The 21,722-nt window shown below is 52.9% G+C and overlaps 4 protein-coding genes across 4 annotated transcripts; 3 read left to right on the top strand and 1 right to left on the bottom strand.

The window, feature by feature from the left end:
* Nucleotides 1–7,030: 7,030 nt before the first annotated feature.
* On the top strand, nt 7,031–9,476 carry PG985_009165 (Sporulation protein kinase p.t1.c1; the record flags this gene model as incomplete). The annotated part of the gene is made up of 2 exons (XM_066828933.1): nt 7,031–7,207; nt 7,272–9,476. 2 exons carry the CDS (start codon nt 7,031–7,033, stop codon nt 9,474–9,476), a joined length of 2,382 nt encoding a protein of 793 aa, XP_066683845.1.
* Nucleotides 9,477–11,351: 1,875 nt separating this feature from the next.
* PG985_009164 (uncharacterized protein) lies at nt 11,352–13,640 on the top strand (the record flags this gene model as incomplete). The annotated part of the gene is made up of 5 exons (XM_066828932.1): nt 11,352–11,542; nt 11,668–12,267; nt 12,324–12,575; nt 12,628–13,156; nt 13,308–13,640. The coding sequence occupies 5 exons, from the start codon at nt 11,352–11,354 to the stop codon at nt 13,638–13,640; spliced, it is 1,905 nt and encodes a 634-aa protein (XP_066683844.1).
* A 493-nt stretch (nt 13,641–14,133) lies between these two features.
* On the top strand, nt 14,134–16,512 carry PG985_009163 (uncharacterized protein; the record flags this gene model as incomplete). The annotated part of the gene is made up of 3 exons (XM_066828931.1): nt 14,134–14,643; nt 14,719–14,824; nt 14,900–16,512. The coding sequence occupies 3 exons, from the start codon at nt 14,134–14,136 to the stop codon at nt 16,510–16,512; spliced, it is 2,229 nt and encodes a 742-aa protein (XP_066683843.1).
* A 2,632-nt stretch (nt 16,513–19,144) lies between these two features.
* PG985_009162 (uncharacterized protein) lies at nt 19,145–20,116 on the bottom strand (the record flags this gene model as incomplete). Its single annotated transcript, XM_066828930.1, has 1 exon — nt 19,145–20,116. The coding sequence occupies one exon, from the start codon at nt 20,114–20,116 to the stop codon at nt 19,145–19,147; it is 972 nt and encodes a 323-aa protein (XP_066683842.1).
* Nucleotides 20,117–21,722: the final 1,606 nt, after the last annotated feature.

The raw sequence follows: 21,722 nt of genomic DNA, 5'->3' as shown, positions 1-21,722 counted from the left end.
GTTCGCCTCGACTAATGGCGGTCAATGAACACCGCCTTGTCCAGAGAACTGGAGTCGAATGGGGTTCGCAGGTATCACGTGTATAAGCCTCCCCAACAGAAAGAAGTATTGACACCACGTGACAGGTGTACATAGAGCATTGTCCGTATAGCAGAGCACGCCCAGCAACATATACCCTGGTGACACCCGGGGAGCCGGCTGCCCAGAAGCTAGCTGTTCGACAGGCTGAAAGGCGCCGAGCACGCTTGGGAAGCCTCGTTTCATCAGTGGGGACAGGCTTAAGGAGCATTCTAGGTATAGCAATAACGAGTGCTAAGTGCGGATGAGTGAGGAATTGATGCCCCGTCTGGGAAATTCTATGTGGCTGGCAGCCGAAACACATACCTCGAAACCGACTTATGCCGGGGCAGATATGCGCGATGATTTCAAGGGTAGACCTGTCATCCTATATTCGGTAAGGTTAGCAGGCCAGCCTAGTCGAGTTGAGCAAACTTTCAGGGTCCATCCGAAAAAGCATTGAACTCTCTCAATGCGTAGCTCAAACCTGCACCTGCTGACCATGGCGCTCTTGATGAGAGTCTTATGATCTGCATTCAGTATTTGGAGGGGCCCGAAGGAGTTGCTGGTCCGGTACAGCATCTTCTGCGCATGGTCCTGCGCATGGCAAACAGATGTCTCCGTCTCGGTGTATTCCACACCACGCAGAAAGCCCATAGCTGAGAGCGAGATGGCCCACCCAGTGCCCAGCCGCCCGCCCGCTTCAATGCTCATGCTATTGGATCCATCCACTGGGTGGCAAACTAGGGGGTTATAAGATCATGGGTTATGGCCTTCTGGAAGGAAAACACCGTGCTGTTGCTCTGGCATCCTCTCAGGTTGCTACGCACCTACGCGATACCCATGGCCCAGCCCCCGAAAACGCGAGTTAGGCATCGTATCAAGCATGCCGAGTTGTCGACGGATCGCCAATCAGTGGGTGCATCTCCTCCAGACAGAAAACGCATAACCACTCTGTCTCAGTGGCTCACCTGGGCCCCACCCAATGCCGCAAGACGCGCCAGCGCCCAATCCACGCCTTTGTTTGCCATCATCATGCCATCCCGACTCGCAACAAATCAATGCGGATAGCTCAGGAGCATGGACGGAATTATTTGCAGTACGCAACCAACAACGGCCTCCCTACGGTACCGACTACTCCAACCCTGGATCGATAAACACGGGACTCCCAAGCCCACCTGTGCCGATGTAGGCAAGATCCGGGCGCCCACGAAGTTGGTAACAAACCACGAAGCACTGCCCACATTAGACTATGGGCATGCACACACCAAAAGACACATCTACTACTACCTACTGCTATGTTTAGCGTGCACTGCAGCCCAGACTTGTGACTGGAGCTTGTCAAAGCTTTGCACATCTCAGCTTATTCGACAAGACACACTATGCTTTGCATATGATAAGCTGAGATCAGGAACCGCCCCCTCATGCAATCTGGGCAGCTGGGTTCGTCGGGAAGCCCTCAAGTTACAGTGCATGGAAGTTGAGTCAGATTCATCAAGTGATGAGACCCTGATAGGTGTAGCAATGAATCCACACACGCGTTTCCCGAAATCAGCTGGGACGCGCGCGACGTGCTTGGCCGGCTAAATTTGGAGAACGTGAATCAGACCTACCAGCACGACCGCTCGGGATTCCCATCAGTTTCATTGCGAATTACATGTACGTACCTACCCAGGTAGCTGCAGATTAGGTAATCTTCCATTCATTCAACGTTTCTGCAACCACAAGGTAGCAACCATCGGGTCACTAGGATTAAACCATTGAGGATTGCCACGAGGATATACTCTTACTCAATACGGAGTCCATACTAACAATCAAACGTTCCTGCCATAAAATCGCCAAGGGCACACACAGCCTACGCACTGTTATCCATCTTGAGCCCGCTCTTGCCATGGCTGAACACCAAAAACCTGGTCTTCGCCTACGACCAAAGTCAATGGATGTTGTCACTTGATAGCTAAGAACAAGTCTTTCCATGAGCTCACTTGGAGGGATAAGACGTTGACGTTGGAATCTAGATCGTTGGAGCTGCGGTAGGCATATCAACCGTGAAGTCGAGCAGCCCATGGCGGAATTACAGACGAGTTGCGTACCATCGGAGATATATACCGAGATAGAGGCGGCATCGGCGGCATCCAGTCAGCACTTGCATGGACTTCGAGTATGGCAGCTTTCTTATGGCACGTCGGCTACTACCGTCGCACGCCCGCCATCAAAGTAAGCAAAAGAGGTGCAGGGCCTGAGCCTGGGCCCTTGACAGATCTGAGGCGCGCGGGGGCTCATATGTAGCTGCAAGCCTTCATGGGAGATATCTCCACCATCAAGAGTCAGAATCTGGTAGTCCCTAGGCGACTCCGGCTTGCTCCTCCTGTATGCACGAGTCGTCATGCCAGAAGTTTCGTGCCCTGGCCATCACGTGTGGCATGTGCAACGATCGAGATACCGGAGACCGCTCCTACGCACTTGCTTCTTGCTCTTAGTCGCGATACAGGCTGGTGGAACAGGAGGAGCAGGCCGACCAGGGAAATCGTTGGTGGCAGTATCGCATGCTGCACATAGCCAGGCAGCGAGGCCCATCTTCGGGAGCCAGCCTGTCTCGGGCATGACGTGTAATAATGGTCTCGGCAGCAATAGTCCTTCCCGGTGAATAGACCAAGCTGGCCAGCATCAAATAGTGCACCTTGAGGAGTGTTTAAGGTTCTGAGTGAAGAACGATCATGTAAGCGCCAAACTCACCCCAGGGTAGCCAATACATGCTGGGTAGGCCATGTTATCAGCTCGACCATCTTAGAGCGAACGGGTGGTAGGGCGACGCGCTGTTCACCATGAACACCCTTCCCCATATCGCCTTAGGGTTAGTCAGATGTCGGAAGGACATTGACCCTTTTTCTGCCTCCCATGACCAGCCACTCCAGTGAGGGGTCCTGAGATGCTTTGTGCGGATGGCACTGCACTTGGTGCGTGTGTTGCCCACGTATACCAGTAGTGTGACAACGGTGGGAAACCGCCAGCTTGCCCGTGGGTCGTAGGTCCTGATGAGGCGTGCAAAGTTGACACTGACAGGCATGCCCGGCCGTGATAGGATTGGGCAGCTCAAGGAGTCGTGCATACTCTTTCTTGTTGAAGTCACCAGGAAATATCGTGAGATATGCTGCAGACGGATGGTCGTAAAGTGCATGCAGATTTGCAGGTTTGCGAGATCCCGAATCTGGATGCCAATCTCGACTGGTCGGCTCCATCTGTGCAAGCCTGGCAAAGTCGCCAGTACAAGAGGCATGCTGCCATGGAGGGGCAGGTTGGGCGTGGAGACACAAGCCTGAGATGTCGCCGGTACCGTTGAGCGGCACGGTTGCCTATACGGGACGTTACCCCTGTGCCTAATCTTGCCTAGCCCCGCTGTTCCGGCTTGCTTACTTGAGCCATGTCCGTTTTCGAACCTGCAAAACTTGCGAAAGGGCTAAAGGGGCAAAGACTCAACTTCGGAATCCGCAATGTTGGGTCTGCCTCGGGAGATACATGGTGATTGTACCGGCGTCCAGTACAGTAGAAGAAGCCGGTTCAGCATACTGTCATGCCCAATATCATCCATCACCCAGTCACAACAAACAAACATCTCCAGACACCGGGCCATTGATGTCACGACTCGTGAAAGAAAAAATTGCCTCCTCACCATCATCCACCAAATGCCAGTCGTTCAGGATGGCGTCGACGGGACGAGCTTTCCGGTGGCCTTTGCTCGGTCACGGACCTCCCCCTTTTCTGCTAGGTACTACTATCATATCTGCCTCCTGCCCGTATCAGTCTGTGGCAGAATTATGTGGTATGCATCAAGCTTCAAGGGCCCATTGTTACTTATGTAGCCCGTTGCGACGGCCGCTCTGTACTATTGAAACACCATGTAACCCGTGCGCGCTTTCGCATTGAGAGTCAATCCTCCTCCGGGGAAGCTTGCCGTCCAACGCTGTATCAAGAAGCGCTTACGAACTCTGAACTATTACTAAGGCTAAAAGCATCACCTACACCCTAATGGGACTCGTCTGTCTATCGTCAATCTGCCACCGGGGGGCCGGCAAGGCAGCACGGGAGCAGACTGACTAGCTGTGCCAATCGCCGACCACGACCTGCTTGATCACAGCTAGAGAACGACACATCTGTTTTCGCCAGTGGTATCAAAAACAGGCTGGAGACAAAGGAACCAGTAGCCGAGGCGTCATGTCGCTGTGTGCTGAAGCCCACGTCGGAGCCATCAAACGCCTATTCGTCCCAAACTCTGGGCAATGGGCTCTTGGTGCTCTGTGCTGTCTGGGCCGGGCCTGCTGGGGGTGGGTTGGCGCGCTCACACTTTATCTACTTTACACAAGTGCAGGAAGATCTTATGCGCTGGCATTGATCGAGAAACAAGATGCATACGGATCCGTCATGCCGAACAACGTTTCTACTGGGTAGGCCCTCGTAAGCTGCGCTGTGTTTTTCTTTTGCCGTTATGGATGCGACAAACTCGCCATTAAAGGGCCGGCGGTGGCTTGTTTACGCCTCTTTATATACCTGATTACTGCGCGCTGCAAGTTGGACGACCGCGCCTGGGGGCGATGACGACGTTTTCTCCAAGACCAGACCAGACGGACCACACCACCACATCATGTATGCACACGCACACTGACACACACCACACGCATCTTGACTACATACATAGCATAAAAAGGAGGGGCCCGTGTTTTATGCTTTTCTGCTTGTTGCGCCCAAATGCCTACCGGCTTCCCCCCCTGGCGCCCTGGCGGCCCTGGCAGCTTTCCAGCAAGCTAGCCCTGTCAGCCAATGTCAGGTACGAAGGAGGCCGTACCTTGATCGACCAGAAACGTGGGAGCGGTGCCTGGGGACAGTGCGAATGCATCTGTTGTTTTGCCTGTCTTCTGTCACATCAGTTTTTCCGTATCGGTATACTCCACCGCCAATCAAAGCAGAGTTCGATTGGAGGAACCAGACGTTGGTCCCTTTCGCTGGTCATGGGCAGTCCATTGTGCCGTCAACGTGCCGAGCCTTTCGAAGTGCTTTGGGTTTGTTCGACCAGGACGCTTGACGGGAGTTAATGAGTTAATCAAGCCAACAGCCAGGCATCAGGCCAGGAACGCTTCGTTCCCTAACGTGCCTACATCAAGTACATTAGGGCGTGGCTAAGGTTATTTGGTCATGTAGGCACTTTAATCAGGTGGCACCTGATATTTCGACATTTTGCGAGTGGCACACCCAGCATCATCGTCAGCATGCACCATCAACAGCAGCAGCAGCATTGCCATCATCATCATTATCGTGATTCTTATCATTGATACCGAGGGTGCGTTATCAATCGATCAATTCAGTAGCAAAAACACAGTACAGCACAGTCTCTCAAAAGTGACGAGTAAGAGGTACATTCCTACCTATTTTTCAGCCCACGGAACGAAAAGTCCCATAGTTCCAGACATACAGGGCACCCCACTACAAAAAGCACAGAAGAAGAAAAAAACAGGGACAGGAACACAGGACAGGAACAGCAGCGGAATTTGGCAGCAGAGCAGAGTACCGACTACAAGTACCCGTCGACAAGACGGGTAATTAAACTAATAAAAGTAATAATTGACAAGCAAAAACCCATCCGCTCGAGTTGTAACCGGACCCAGGTCAAGTCACAGTGGGAGCTCATTTCTGGCCCATCCCTCGCCGCCGTCCCCCCATTAGATGCCAATCCCAACCCTGCCACCATCCCTTGAACCCCTGGTCAGAAGCTGGTCGCGGTTCCCAGACGCCCAAATTGGAATTGGGGCCTTTCTTAGACCAAGCAAGAGGCAAGACCTTTTTCTCTGCCCCGAGGCACTAGCGAGATTGTCTCCTATCCCACCCCAGGAACTCTGTTCATGCTGGGCGAGGTACACTGTCTCCCCCCCAAACATTTCTGAAATCAATCTAGCAACGCAACTAAATCTCATGACTGCTTCTTGCTGGATGCCCCCCTTCGCTGGCAGGCATTGCTCATCTCATCACACTCTCTCCTCTCATTACACCTATTTTCTTTAGCTCCAACTCGAAACCAAAGAGGACAAGAAGTACACTCCCGAGGGTATCGACTTGTCGAGTAATCGGCAATCATCGTCCTGTCCTTCGTTGTGGTGCTTTCTGATGCTTGTGCTTTTTCTTCGGGTTTGCTCTCCCTTTTATTCCTGCAACTACTCTCCCTTCAGCTACCGCAGCTGCACGTACACCACTGCTGTCGCGTATCCATCCTCTCGCATTTAAACCGCGATCTCCAGGATTGGATCGCAATCCACCGCTCTTACGGAGAAGCCATATTACCAGAAACATAAGAAAAAAAACGGATTACTTTACTCACCTTGTTCACTCATTTTTTTTTCTTTCCAATAATTGCGCTCGAACATCTATGCTCCGATTTCCGCGTGGTCGAGTATCGTATCACCCAGGATCTTTCTCCCGGACCAGCATCTGGTGCGCTAAGCAGGGACCGCAATATTTCCAGAAGCTCTGCTGCCCAGCATAGCATCACAGACCAAGACCCGCACCCCGACAATCCGGTCCCATCCTCTCTCCTCCCCTGGTCCCCTAATTCACCGTCTTAATCAAAAGAGATCCTGCTCGTTTCCTCTCCTTACTGTCATTATCTCGGGTTTCTTTACTTTAGTCACCTTGTCCTGGTTGCCAACGTTCGAAGACATACAACACCACCGTTACATCTACTCGGACGACTCCTGGCCCATTCTGGTTTGCTGTGAACCATAATACCTGACCTCTCGATCTCGAAACTGAATGCAACGCTTCGTCACCGAAGCTCTGTCATAGAGCTACTCGAGAAATCGAAAGCGTGGAGAAGGACAGCCGCTGCCCTTCTACCTCGCCCGCCGCTATCCCAACTCGTATTGTCGGTCCTCGTTTCAACACCGCCCTCCGCGGCACACAGCTATAGAATTCGTCGCCGGTTACCACAATGACGGTGGCACATGATTTGACCCATCGGGGGTCTCATACATCCCAGAGCTCAGCAGGAATGGCCCTGGAGGATCGGTTCGAGGTGCTGAAGGAAATTGGCGACGGCAGTTTCGGAAGCGTTGTCTTGGCCCGGATCCGAACCGCCGGCGCCAGTGTGGCCCGACGGGGAACAGTGGTATGCTATACTATTCTCGACATTCCGCGGGTGTTTAAACGTTACGACTAACCCGGTGAACCAGATTGCTATCAAGACTATGAAGAAGACCTTTGAGTCTTTCAGCCCCTGCCTCGAGCTCCGTGAAGTGGTATTCCTACGGACGCTACCGGCCCACGTTCACCTGGTTCCTGCACTGGACATCTTTCTGGACCCCTTCACCAAGAAGCTCCATATCGCCATGGAGTATATGGAAGGGAACCTGTACCAACTGATGAAGGCACGGGATCACAAGGCCCTCGACAATTCCAGCGTGAAAAGCGTTCTGTTCCAGATCATGCAAGGTTTGGAGCACATCCACGCTCACCATTTCTTCCACCGTGACATTAAGCCCGAGAACATCCTGGTGTCAACGTCCGCCCACCAAGATTCGAGTAACTCTTTCCGACGTTACTCAGCTCTGGTGACACCGCCCTCAACGCCTCCGACTTACACAGTAAAGATCGCAGATTTCGGTCTGGCTCGCGAGACACACTCGAAATTGCCTTACACAACATACGTTTCAACAAGATGGTACCGTGCTCCCGAAGTGCTTCTTCGGGCCGGCGAGTACTCCGCACCAGTTGACATTTGGGCAGTGGGTGCTATGGCCGTGGAAGTGGCGACGTTAAAACCTTTGTTCCCCGGAGGAAACGAAGTTGACCAGGTATGGCGCGTCTGTGAAATCATGGGAAGCCCCGGCAACTGGTACAACAAGGCCGGAGCTCGGGTAGGTGGCGGGGATTGGAGAGAAGGAACACGCCTCGCCGGCAAACTTGGATTCTCATTCCCGAAGATGGCCCCCCACGCGATGGACACGATACTGCAGCAGCCACAATGGCCAGCGTCCCTCGCCCATTTTGTAACTTGGTGTCTGATGTGGGATCCCAAGAGCCGCCCAACGTCAACGCAGGCTCTCGCACACGAGTACTTTGCTGATGCAGTAGATCCCTTGCGGCCAAGGTCATCCGCATCGAAGATACTCGGTCGAAAGCAATCAGACATTGGACGCGGTAAGGAATCAGCGACCTCAACGCCTACATCTTCCAAGCCTTCATGGTTCAGGAAGTCGCTCATCGGTCGTTCCGAAAGCACGGAGCCCACACCAGTCGTTCAGGCCAGCCCGAAAGAAGCGGCGCCAATTACATCAAGGCCACCTCCGGTGCACTCTAATACGTCTAGCGAGATTTCCGCGAGCAAGACTCGGCCACCAAATAGCAAGCGAACGACGTGGAACAACGGCCCTTCGAACGTTGCCCCGATGCCAATCCTGCCGTCGATCAAGCCCATTTCACCCATGTCAGATACCGTGACAGCTCAAGCCTCTAACCGAAACCCGTCCTACAACGACGCACACGCAAGGCAAGCTCATTTGGACGAGAAGGCCGCCAAGAAGATTGGCCGCCAACTCTCTGTCGCATCAAGCACGAATAACTACGCCGAGATCCATCGCCAGCAGGCGGAACGGGCTCTGAATGGGACCTCGGGCCTTGCCTCGCCTCCCAGTGCTCACAAGGAAAGCTTCTTCTCGCATTTAAGGAAACGCGCACGGAGGTTTTCCGGTAGACACCAAACGCCTGTGTCCCCAAACTACGACGATATTGAGGCCCAGGCTGGCTGCGGACCGTGGGCTAGCAATCGGTCATCCATGGTAATTGACCAACAACCGCCGGTCCCCGCCAAGATTGACAACTACGACTCCTTGGACAGAGCCATGCGAGATGGTCAGCACTCCGATCAACCACAGGCCCCGATGCCACCTACTCACATGGTGACCACTCCCAGTAGCACGCTAAAGCGACATCACTCCCTTCCTCAGCACCAGCCCCGCTCCGTCGATAATCTGATCGGGGCGGCGCGTGGCACCGGTGGGCCCATTTCGAGCAGGACACGACGAGCTCAAGCTGGCCATGGCGTTCCCCAGTACGATGATCCAAATGAGGAAGACGAGCTTCTCGATGAAGTCCTCAATTCAACACATCGAGCGATGAAGCGGCTAGAAAAGGATGGTAAACCCGGTCTGAGGCAGTCCGTGAGCAACGTAGGATTGTCCAACCCGTACCCTACTCCTTCGCCCTCGGCCAGTGGCAACCAGGTTCTCTTTGGCGACAACCAAGAGCCCGTTGCTCCAAAGCCGCTTGACCTCAAGAAGAGCCGAGACCCTCACAAGTGGCCTACACCACCTTACGATGAGAACGACTGGGCAGCTTCGGCCGCCGCCAGCATATGGGCTGCTGGAAACCGATTTTGAGAGAAATCTCTGTTAGATTTGTGATGTGGGTTCGCCGCCCACTTGTTGCTGTTGTGTTGTATCATTCTACATGGCACGGCGTTCACGGGGGGCTCTGCTTTTGTTTTGGTGAGGCTCTACAGGGTTGGCATCATCGTTTCGCGACGCTCGCTTTTCATGCTTTTGCCGAGTCTTTGTTCGATATGTTCACGTCGGATCTCGGGTTTTTCTTGTTTTAAACAGCACCTTCGGGTTCGGCACACAAATTTCAATACCCCTTATAGTTGAGCCAATTTCTTGCCATTTTCCGGTTCTTCATTCGACAATACCCCCATTATAGACTTTCGAAGGTTACAAAAGGGCGTGGGACCCCCAACCAAAATGTTGATTTCTTTTGTTTCAGAGTGGGATTGGGGCACGCATATGCCTATACTTTCTTGCTTTCATTCCGTCATCCGGTGTAATGACCAATACGGATGAGGATATCCGGAGTTGATGTACAAAGCTAGCTTGTTGCACATGATTGGTTGAGTCGAGGACCGACATTCTGTTAGCACAGTCAGGAAGGCCTTTCGATATCCTTTAGAAAAATTTAGCAAGGTCGAGGGGAGGGGACGGGGGATTCGAAAAGAGAAGAAGAGAGAGAGCGCGAGTGGGAGATGATCTCTACTATATATATATATACACACACACAGCCGCCATATCGAGTCAGGCTATTAGACTCCATACCTTTGTTCGTCAACTCACCGTGCATCGAGACGTTTTCCCTTATTCTCTGTAGTACGGGTATATTGAAACTCCGCAGAAGGTAACAAAGTCAGAAGTCAGTATTCGCTCAGATGAAGGCTCGAGCTGTGAGAAGAGACTCTACTGCACTATATGTATCCCGCTACATGGTTGATCCCGATATCATATACTTACCTAGCTGGGCTCACCACTGTATCATCAAGTGGACTGAATGTTGAAGGGTTTTGTTTTTAGATTTGGCCCATATGCAGGAAAAGACGGGATGCTTTAGCTCGAGCTGGTGACATCTGCAGGATCCACCAAAAGTTGGCTGATCAAGTCAGCCTTATTGCATGTTGATGGGCTGGCGGGCAGCTGTAAAGTCGAGCCAGCTTTACCCAAGTCAGGTACATCAATTCAAGACTGATCCATTTGACATGGATTTCTGCTGCATTGTACATTACTATGTACTCCGTACGCGCCTTAAGAATTCCTAGAGAATAAGGAGGTCGGTAGGTTGGAGGTAGAGTCTTGTCAGTTTCCCCGACTTAGCTTCATGTTCGGCTAGCAGGCAACAGAATAACCAATGCAAGAGAAATGCGGCAGCCTGCCCGTTACGTACCAGCCCCAATTGACGTCCATCCCATAAATAAGTTGCAGATACGTCCTCTCGGGGTTCAGGCAGTGCTGGTTCCTTTCTGTGACTTTCCAGACATCCTCGGTAACAGAGCCGACCAAGATCTGACAATTGTTGTACTTGCCGCACGCATAGCCTCTCTGCTGTGCCATGCTTACTACCTGCCCCTCCTGCATCGAATTGCGACGGTCAGCCCCGCCAAAGTATTACTGACTACTGGTAAATCGGGCTGTGTTACCAACCACAAGTTCGCGGCTCATCCATATGGTGTGGTGATTGCCGCACTCCACGAGAGCTGACCTTGAAGCCTTTCTCGTTCGTTGCAAACCGCCATTTGCACTCTCCTCCTTTTAACCCCTCAGATCACCTACGCCGCGCTCCGACACGACACACCGTCACGTCCCTGGTCGTCGGAGGGGTATGCAGAGAGTGAGTGAGAACGCCAATGAGGACGTGTAGCTCCATTCTCCGATCAAAGCCATATATATATATACATATACATATATATCCAGCAATAGGGTCTGTCTCGCATCATGAGCTTCAACTTGCCTCTTCGCTCGACTCCGAGTAGGAGAAACCAAGAGAGCAGAGCCAATTCGCAAAACTATTTCAGCGGCTACACTCCGCCCTCGTCCACCGAAGCCATCAACGGTCCGGTGCGCGAGCTTGCCCCAGTCAGTGACCGGCTTATAGTCGGCGTTGACTTTGGCACCACATTCTCGGGGTGAGTAGAATTGAAAGCCCATGCCCCTCTCTGGTCGCGTTGACCACGGCCCCCTATACCTCGCCCGTGTTACGGCTCTGCCAGCCCCAATTTCCACCATTCAATTTGGCTGACCGAACACACAGCGTGGCCGCAGTATATGCATCCACTCCAGATGACATAGAAATCATCAAAACATGGCCGGGTGGAAATGGTATCACGTCGGACAAAGTTCCCACCGAGCTATCCTATGATATCCCTCCAACTGCCCCTGTAGGGACCTCACCAAACATAAAATGGGGGTTTCAGTTCAAACCAGAGGATCCGCGGTTGAGGTGCATCAAGCTCTTTCTTGACCGGTCACAGAAGTTGCCCTTCTATGTCAGTCCACAGGAGACGGCCACTCAGCTAAGGAAATTCAACAAGAACGTGGTCGACGCCGTCTCCGACTATCTGACACAGGTCTATGAGCATACAATGGACACCTTGACGAGGAGATACGGCGAGTCTTTCATGGCCTCCACCAAAGTCGACTGGTTCCTAACTTGCCCCGCCGTCTGGTCTGATGCTGCAAAGAACACAACACTCCAGGCTGCTGAGAGGGCCGGCATGGGGTCGCAAGAGGACATCCAGATGATCAGTGAGCCGGAGGCCGCTGCCGTCTACACACTCAAGGCGATACAACCGAATCATCTCAACGTTGGGGACAACTTCATTGTCTGTGACGCTGGTGGTGGTACTGTTGAGTACGCGATTATCCAAACCACCTGGAATTGCTGCAACTCGCTAACAATGTGGATAGTCTGATCGCATATAAGATCATATCCCTGAAGCCCCTGAGAGTCGAAGAATCTGCTGTAGGTACTGGTGGGCTCTGCGGGAGCGCTTTCCTGAATTATAGGTTCGAAGAACATGTCAAGGGCCGACTGGGCGTTAGCCGCTTTGACGAAATGAAGTTGAAGAAGAATAAAACGTGGCAAATGGGACTGCGTTATTTCGAAGAGTCGGTCAAGCGGAATTTCAACGCGGACGAAGACCAGGAGGTCAATGTCCCGTAAGTCGTCCCTCCAGCTACAACCAAAGGCATGGCACTAATTATCTCCTAGCTTTCCCGGTTTACCTGATGACGAAGAAGTTGGTCTCGATTGTGGGTTCCTCGTCATATCTGCTGCTCAGATCAAAGAAATATTCGAGCCGGTAGTCAAAGAAGTATGCGATCTCGTCCAAGGACAGGTCGATACAGTGCGCACTAAAGGGGGCATCGTCTCCGGTATTGTACTGGTAGGGGGTTTCGGCCAGAGTGACTACCTATACCGGCGGCTGAAGTCGCATTTCACAAGTGCGGCGCCGCCGCCGTACACTGAGAGGCCGACTCATTCCAGTGGAAACGCAATCACCGAAAGCGGCTCTATCGAGGTGATGCAGCCCCTGTATGCCTGGACCGCTGTGGTGCGCGGGGCTGTTCTACGGGGGCTCGAAGGTAATATGGTTATTTCACGAAAGGCGCGTAACCATTACGGTACGTCCTACGCTACTGTGTATGACGAGGACAAACACAGCGTTAGTGAGCGTTACTGGTCTCCGCTGTGGGAGCGTTGGATGGTGTCGGATCGCATGCAGTGGCACATCGCTAAGGTAAGCACCCACAAACTCGACACACACCCCTTTTTTGGCCCGGATCTTTACAGACACTTGCCACGAGGGCCTCTCCTCTCAAATCCTGCACCTTTCTCGCCACGGCTTCTTGAATAAGCATGTAACTAACACCTGGAATCAATATCGATAGGGCGAGGCAATATCACCACTTTCGCCAATAGCTTTCCACTACACACGTAACTTCCGCCCAGGTCAATCGCTCGTGGTAACGGACGACCTCATAGCTTGCGAGGCAGATGAACCGCCAGCTGCATATAACCGCGAGTTGGCCCATGTCTGTACCTTGACCACAGACCTCAGCGCAGTACCGAGAAGTCTGTTCACGAGGCTCACGACAACGAGAGGCGTTGAGTTCGATAATCTCGACTTCACGCTCGAGATGATTGTCGATAGTGCTGGGCTGGGCTTCGAGCTTAAGGTTGACGGAGTCCGATATGGGAGAGTAGAGGCAGACTTCAGTTGACGAACATACAAAGAAGATTAGCCATATCAGCCTAATACCATAACGTAATGGGGTCATCGACACCTACCCATACTCTTGCATCAGTCTTGCATTTGGTGAGGCAGGGGCTTAAGAACTCGGCTTCGTACCTTGATGAAGCCTTCACAAAAGCTGTTCATTACACTCGCCCCCTAATCATCGCTGCGTTTGCGCTATCGTTACACAGACGACATGTTGTGTTGTGGGGCCTGTCCCGAGGAATTTGGTTGGTGCCCAAATTCTAGGGGGGACGCTGCCCGACCTCCATGGGATCTTCACAAAGTCACGGTTGCCTTCATCTGCAGTATGACGCGAGCCATGCAGGACGCGTATGGTAAATACCCGATGGCAGCGACATTTGGGATGAGACAAGTGCGCCCGACCATATCCTTTCCTCCCACCCTGTCAACCCATCGTTTCCCCTTTGCTAGCCTTACTCAACAGGATTCCCCGCCTCGGGATAGCAACATAGACGATGACTACAGACCAAAAGAAACAGCCTTACGGGGCCCCCAATCTCAAACTCGCCACTGCTGATTGGGGAGGGCGTCCCTTGAATGAAGCCAAGTCCACGAACAACCACGCTTCCGACGATGAGATATCGCCCCTTTCCACTGCCGTCGTGAGTCGTCCTGACCCGGCCCCTGGCCGCGTCTCGAAGACTGTGCCTCCTCCTGAGTGGGACCAGGGCAGATCAAACAAGGCAGTTGCCACTCAGCCGGATGCTCATCTAAATCATGCCCCTTGCACCACCACTACCTCCAATGGGTTCATAGCCGAGGTCCGGCGAGCTGTCCGAGAGGAGCTCTTCGAGGTGATACGGGAAAGCCAAACTGAGGATGATAATGGTTATCAAGGTCAAGGACCCACGGCAACGGAAGTCCATGCCTCGGAGGTGACTGCAGAATGGGGCGACTTGTTCACTTCTGAGGGCCACGCCACGCCCAGGTTCGGCCAGATTATGAGGGTCCTTTCCAAGCATATTGTAAGCCAACTCAGACCCCATCATGAACCTCGGAACCAGCTTCGACTAACAAGGCAATGATGGGACCAACGACAGATTAGAAAGTTTAGGCCCGAGAATGATGCCTTGGTCATGACGCCAGATGGGCTGCGAAGATTCTACGTGGAATACCAACTTGACAACGAAATTTATCCATTCATCGGTAAGCCCAGCCCCTGGAAGTTGTTGATTTAGTAGCATCGCGTTTCTCGTAGCTCACACTGTTTGATGGCTATAGATATCTTCTCCTCGGAAGCTCCTGGTATATGTGGCAGGGTTGCAGACTTCCTGCTCTACATAAAGTGCCAGCACCACTTAGTGCAGAAAAACGAGCACTCGCGGCCGCTGGTGCCCGCGTTGACCGTCATCGGGTTCGCCCAGTATTACATGTCGTGCATCCTAGCGTACCCGAACACCGAGTTCCGTCGACTCGAGAAGATTGTGGCCGATGTACCATCAATCGTGGTGGCGATTGGTGGTGGCGGTGGTCTAAGTGATGCCAAAGAGGGGAGACCGCCTCCGGAGGTTCTGCCCAAGGTCATTAGGCGTCACCAGCTGCCTCCAGGCGCAGATGCCAAGTCGAAACAGCTTCTCGACGGCGCGTTCGAGGACTTGATGTACGAGTTAGATCTGTTACCACCCGTTCCTAAGAAAGAGCCGCCGTCTCCGCCTCCTCATGTTCAGACTACTACTGCTGCCATGGTCCCGGCCGCGTCGTCAGCTGCGCCCGTGCCGCCCAAAATAGCTACGGCTATTGACAAATCGGATTCCTCATCTTCCGCTCCTCTTGTGCATTCACGCTCCCTGACGCGCCGGAAGTATGTGCAGCCGACCCTGCTACACACCATTGGCGACGACGACGACGCGAACACAAATAAGGGGGATAAAAGCAGCGAGAGCGAACGGCACCGGGAGAGGGAGCTGGAAAGAGCCTCCATGTCCGGACCCCGTCAGGGGTTCACTAGGCTGCACTCGTGGCACGCCGATCACAAGGCAACGACGGGCAACGGCGGCGGCGGCCTAGCGGGTGTACCTCACCGTCCAGCCTCGGAACAGCAACAGCAGCGTCACGGTGGACGGGCGAGCCAGCCCTTCTCTCCCCCTCACGCAGCAGTAGCAGCAGCATCAGGGCATGCTGATAGCGGTACCGCCGGCAGCAATGTCCCGCCATCTCCGGCCGCCGTCGCCGCCGGACCCCCACGCGGCTCTGTCTCCTCGAATGCTTCCTCGTCGGGGTATTGGGGGCACGGGGGCCGTACCCCGCCGCCGACCCGACAAAACAGCACTTCGGTCCCGGATGTGTCGAGCGCCGGCCACTTCGGCTTTTCTTCCTCTTCGGGAATGACGACACCGACTTCGGCTTCCGTGGGCTCGCCCGGCGGTGGTGGTGGTGGCCCCGCTTCACCAACCGTTTCATGGAATCCGCTTCAATACCGGCCCACGACGACGGCGACTGCGGCAGTAACGGAGTCTCCCAGATCCTCCAGCATTGCGGGAGGCGTGGAGAAGCAGGAGCCACAGCAGCAGCAGCAGAAATCTTACCACGTGCGGTGGGAAGGAGTACCGTCGCCGCCGCAGCAGCCAGCATATGCCGCCCCTACCGCCGCCACGTCCAGGTCAGGCAGCAGTGGGGGCAGCAACGGAGGTCAGACTATCAAGACGGAAAGGAGGCCTTCACAGCGACATCGCCACCACAGGCGTTTCCCCAGCAGCGGTGGCAATTCCGTCGTGGGGGATGATGATGATGGTGGCGGCAGTGGCCGTGGGGTTAACGGCCACGGAAAGGGGGAGGAGACTTGGGAGGAGTTTCTTCGGGCTCAGAAGAAGGGTGAGAGCTACCATCCGAGATGAGATGGGTGGAGGGTGTGAGTAGGTGCTGAAGAGAAAGGGAGAATGCGTAATGGAAAGGGGGTTTATAATTTGATCTTTACGAAGTTGGAACGGTATCTTCGTTGGACCTCAGACTGCTTTAGTATATCCTTAACATGTTACAGTCGCGGCGGGCCGTCACTGGGTGGGATGGACGCCACATGCATGCATATTTCTGGTTGTTGGTATAGTTTCAATGAATTTGTAATGTTAGAAGTTGGATCTTGTGATTTTATCCGAAAATGACACTTCTTGGACGATATCAAGTGGGCAGGCCTCAGGTAGCCAAACCGAAGACTCTCGAGCAAGATACTCAGAAGAACCAGTAGCGTTGTGACTTATCTCGGCATATATTCTGCATGGATAAGTTGAGAATGGAAATATAGTTTTCGTACGAAACCTCCATCCACCAGTGGTGTTTACTTGTAGCATAACTGAAAATCGGTAAGTAACTTGACAAAAGAGGGTGGTGAATGATCAGGGTTGTGGTGTCAGTGAGACTGTCTCCCATGATGATCATACCCCCCAACATTAGGCTCAAACGGGAAAATGATTCACCAGATGTAAGCCTGAAGGCATACAGAATCACTTTTTGCTACTTGGGTACCACTATATTTCCCCAAGCTTACCAGACGGGGTCGGGCGCGGTGCGGCGCGGCTCCATTCTAGGCAGAAGCGCATATAGGAGAGGGGAAGATGGCACAAGGTCAGACTGCGTATGATTTGTCGACGGAGACATTTCCTATATCTGGTTTATGATACATCATTCCTGGAAAATAGCAAGCTACACGTCTCACGCGTTTATACACGCCACGGCTTCCGTTCGTATTGCCGTGCTCTTACGGGGGGTTCCGGTCAATCCACGTCGATATATACCCGAGGCAACTCAGCCATGTCAATGCGCAACGGCTTACATCTGACAGGCTATTACCACCATGATACCAGCTGATATATTGACAATAGTCTCTGGTAATAACTCAACGCGGCATGCTGCATATGGGGGCCATGCAGAGAAAGTCACCTTCCCACGCGAGTTTGGCATATGCCCACGAGGCTGTCTGCAGACAGGGGCCGGAGTGTTGACCGCACGTCAGGGCGAACCAGAACGAGTGTCGCAAAATGCATCCCCCTAACTCTACCGTGCCATGCTTGTGCAGTCACTTTCCCCTCTTAGAAACACCCACGCCTGGTTTTGAGTCCTCATTGGCTGGACCCACGGTCTCTTACGCCCGGTTACTATGGGAAACAGTATCGTCGCCCGTAAGGCGGGCGGGTCGCATGCAGATGAGGCAAACGATCTACAAGGCGAACTTCGTTTGACTTCATCGATGGGGTAAGGCTGACCAAAACAAACCTGCAGGACTAACTGGATGCATTGGTAGGGAGTGATATATAAGCCGATCGTGGCTGGCTGCACCTGACCTAGTATAAGAACTCTTATAAAGTCCACAGGTTCGCCCTGTTTCCTAGTTCCCGCCTCGTTCACGAAGCGAGACATCAATGCCGTATTGGGACCGACCACACACACTGTTATCGAATAATTTGTCGATTCATTGACCACCCAAGGAGTCGCCGAGACTAGACTGCCACAGGCGAAGAAACAAAAAGGCTCGGCGCGGTGTCATGTTGCGACTGCGATTGGCCAAGCTAGACTTATAACCTCGTACAGACCAAATTGCCACTACATTGAGGCTGAGCACCGGAGACGACGACATCGGAAAAGTTTGCCCCTGGGAGGGTGAGAGATTTAATTGCCTACCCTTCTCTGCAAAAGGGAGCAATTGATACTTTATAATAAACCCAAGGCAAGGGACTATGGTCAGCTGGATGCAGATTGCCTCGGCGTTTTATGTATACTTTTCTTTGGCCAATCCTGTTTGCTATTCCGGTCGTGAAGTTGGTTGATTTGTATTTCAAGTCTGCGCGCCCCGGGCCAGGAAGCAGCGGTCAGTGGTTGTGCAGTGAGTCAATCGGAAGTGGCGAAACCAAGCCGAGAAGGAGAAAGAAACGAAAAGAACCAAGTCGAGAAAGTTCTCGTGCTGGTTATTAATTCAAGTCATTCAAAGATTGGAGAGAAAAAAAGATTTGGGTTCTGCTGCGTTTAGTTGGTTGAGAAGACAGTTTCCCAGCGCCACCCACCCCAAGTCCGTTCCTTCCCAATAAACAAAAAAGTACCTCCTTCCCAGCAACACTTCGCTTATTAGATCAATCTGCCCATTAATAACTTGACCACTTCAAGAGAAACCTGATCACAAATCTGATGCCCTGATTTTCATTTCTCATGACCCGAAGACACATCAATTTTCCTCCCCAGTTCTGTGGAATGAGTGCTGCCATTGCACAATCTTCTGCCACCCCCTTCCATACTCCTGCTGTATAGAGTATCATCATAACTCTCCCCCTTCGTCAACATGACTCATGAAGGACACAAAAAAGAACAACTCGAAAACGAAACGGTAAATACAAATGGGTATAAACTCAACCACAAGATCATTGTATGTTTCGCAGCTCCGATCATACGCTGAAACATACCAAGAACACCACGGCCAGGGGAGCAACTTTGGGGGAGAGGAAACGGCTTCGACCAGCGAAAAGACATGAATACCCGCACGTTTCACGCTGGTTGAACGTACAATGCTCGGCTACATTTCTGGACTGCAAGGACATGCCCAGCATCCACGCGATTAGTGCCGGGGGCCCGGACGACGCCCAGTCGGTTGTTGTCTTTGTCCACGACGTCGACGCCTCTCTTCCTTGTCGTTGTCATGGACGACCCGCGATTCAAGCTCCTTGGCACGCAGTCTCTCTGGGGAATGTAGTCGTGGCGAACAATACCACTTGCGCGTGGGCCCTCATTACGCTTGCACTCGCGCTGGTATAGTTCCTTAGGAAGGAGCTTATGCAGATGCAGGTGCTCGAGGAGGAAATAGTCCGGCCGCATTTGTTGGGCAGTCAGCCCGTCCTGGAGGAAGTGTTCCCTGACGTGCTCCAGCCGAAGCGCGAAATTTATACCCCTGTCACCGTGATGGTCGTTGGAGGCGAACTCCTTATCGCAGAACCAGCAAATGCAATGGGGTGGCGGCTTGCTTTCAAAATGATCAACAACGATATGGTCTTCCCAGATGCCAGTCTCATAAGGCCCAAAGGTTTCGTTGCATAGACCAAGCCGTGCAAACTCGCATGGGAGTATAAATTGTGGATTATGTGGAGGGTTGGGGACGGCGTGGGCAAAGTACACCGAGGGTAACGATGCCGTCGAGGGCGGTGGAGATGATGAGGTGGTGCGGCACGATTTGTCCGACCTGTGCGAGAACACCTTGCTCACAGCGCTGCTCGCCGTCGAAGCACTTCTTGTGGATGCCGACCTCGTGCTACTTCTTCGACTTTTCGATGATACGACAGAAGGCGCATATCCCATGTGAATCGAGTCGAAGTCTACACTTGCACCCGAGGCATTATCAAACGAGGATGCCTGAGGCCCCCTCTCCCTCCAATACTCCAAGCGCTCGACATCAGGACCGGAAAACCCAGGAGTGGAAAGCCCTGCCAAGAAGGCGTGGATATCCCTAGGATCGAACGAAGACATGTTAAAATGTTGGCCCGAGTGCGATACGTTGAGCTTCGAGCAGATGCGTTCGCTGTGGGGTAGGCGGTGATATGTCGTCGCAACAAATCAGGGAGGAACGTCAAATGTACTCAAAAGCAGGGTGTCGAATGTTCGTTAGCGGGTGGCCAGTCGAAGAAACGACCGAGAGAAGTTCAGCAAAACGCGATCCAAGGCGAGGCGATGAAGAGCAATCAGGGCCTCTACTTTTGGAAACGATTCGTTTGCGGGGTAGTGGGCAGATATAATCAGCACCCCCAAGTCGTCGTGGTGTTGCACAGTGGGATGGGCAACCACCGGCGTCACTCGATTTGCGAATAGGAAGACAGGGTAAGCCAGAAAGATGGAAGCAAACAATCTGCTTCAGGATGTCGGAGGATAGGGTGGGATACTTCAGGTTGGTGAGTTTCCAAATATCCAAGTCGTGCTATCCCCCTTCTGCAGTATGCACTGATTGTACTGAGAGGGTGTGCAAAGCAGAGTGCTGTTGGCGTTGACGTGGGCTTGATGCGAGAAGGATTTAGGAGCGAGGTTCTAATTCGTCGATAGCCTACCTAGTCGACCCTCCACAGATCATGGATCTACAGCCAGCACCCCTACCTACCTTGCATACACTCGTGAGTCAACCCCAACATCCGAGTGTGCGCTCAAGTCGAAAAAGACGGTGTTTGTCTAAATTTGTGCGTTCTGGTCCCGAGCGGACGGTCTATAGGGGTGACCATTGATGCCCGGTGGTTTTGGTATTAATTTGTTAGGATCGCTATGGAGATTCGGTCATTCAGCAAAAGCATGAATACGCCGTAATCATCTGGGCCGGTAATGGGTGTTGACTCATTCCACTCATACATGGTACCGCGTTGCAGCAGCAGCGAGGAGCTAGCTCTATGCTTCGCTCCCGATTCTCATCACACAGCATATCATTTATCACCCTCGTCGCAACAATTCGTGGTGCATATTGTTTGACTGGCATGGGGTAGAAAGACCAGCGCAAACACATGCGATCGACGTAACCCGGGAAAGTCACGCATACCTCTTCCGCTGGACGGCGCAGTCTGCAACAAGTTAAGGATATTGCACTAGCAGCCGCAGCTTGCAGCTCGCCGACTAGTTGGGGGTATATGCACGATGGAAAGGTGCTATGTTGTCGATACTCCCGGGCAGCATTCTCCATCTAGCATGGCGCATCTGGACCCGACTCCCTCCATTCAGCTCCAGGCCGGAGAAACTTGAACTGTTTGCTCCTGGCTGATTCGGCAGATGGTCCTTGGGCCGACTAATACGAGATCTTGGTATGTCTACATACGCGTGGTCGCCATTAAACCCTTGCTTTGGACGCAGGCGACTCTGCACCTAGGTCGATTCATGCACGAGCTCGCTACACACTGAGTACTTGGGCTCTACCGGTTACCCTTCTGAAGAGGGTTCAAGAGTCGTCTGGAATGGACTCCGGCATATTGTAGCCAGAACAAGTCATGATCCATCCCGGATGCAAGTGACTCGCGCCACGGTCCGCTCCCTTGTATGAGGGTGTGCATGTCAGCTTCGTTTTTGTACACCCGTTGGTTTGTGTGGAGGTGTTGGCCCGTAA

This window comes from Apiospora marii (genome assembly GCF_038362585.1).
Source record: "Apiospora marii strain CBS 49790 chromosome Unknown utg000005l_segment0_segment0, whole genome shotgun sequence".
Taxonomy (NCBI): Eukaryota; Fungi; Ascomycota; class Sordariomycetes; order Amphisphaeriales; family Apiosporaceae; genus Apiospora; species Apiospora marii.
This window is presented reverse-complemented; position numbering and strand designations above follow the sequence as displayed.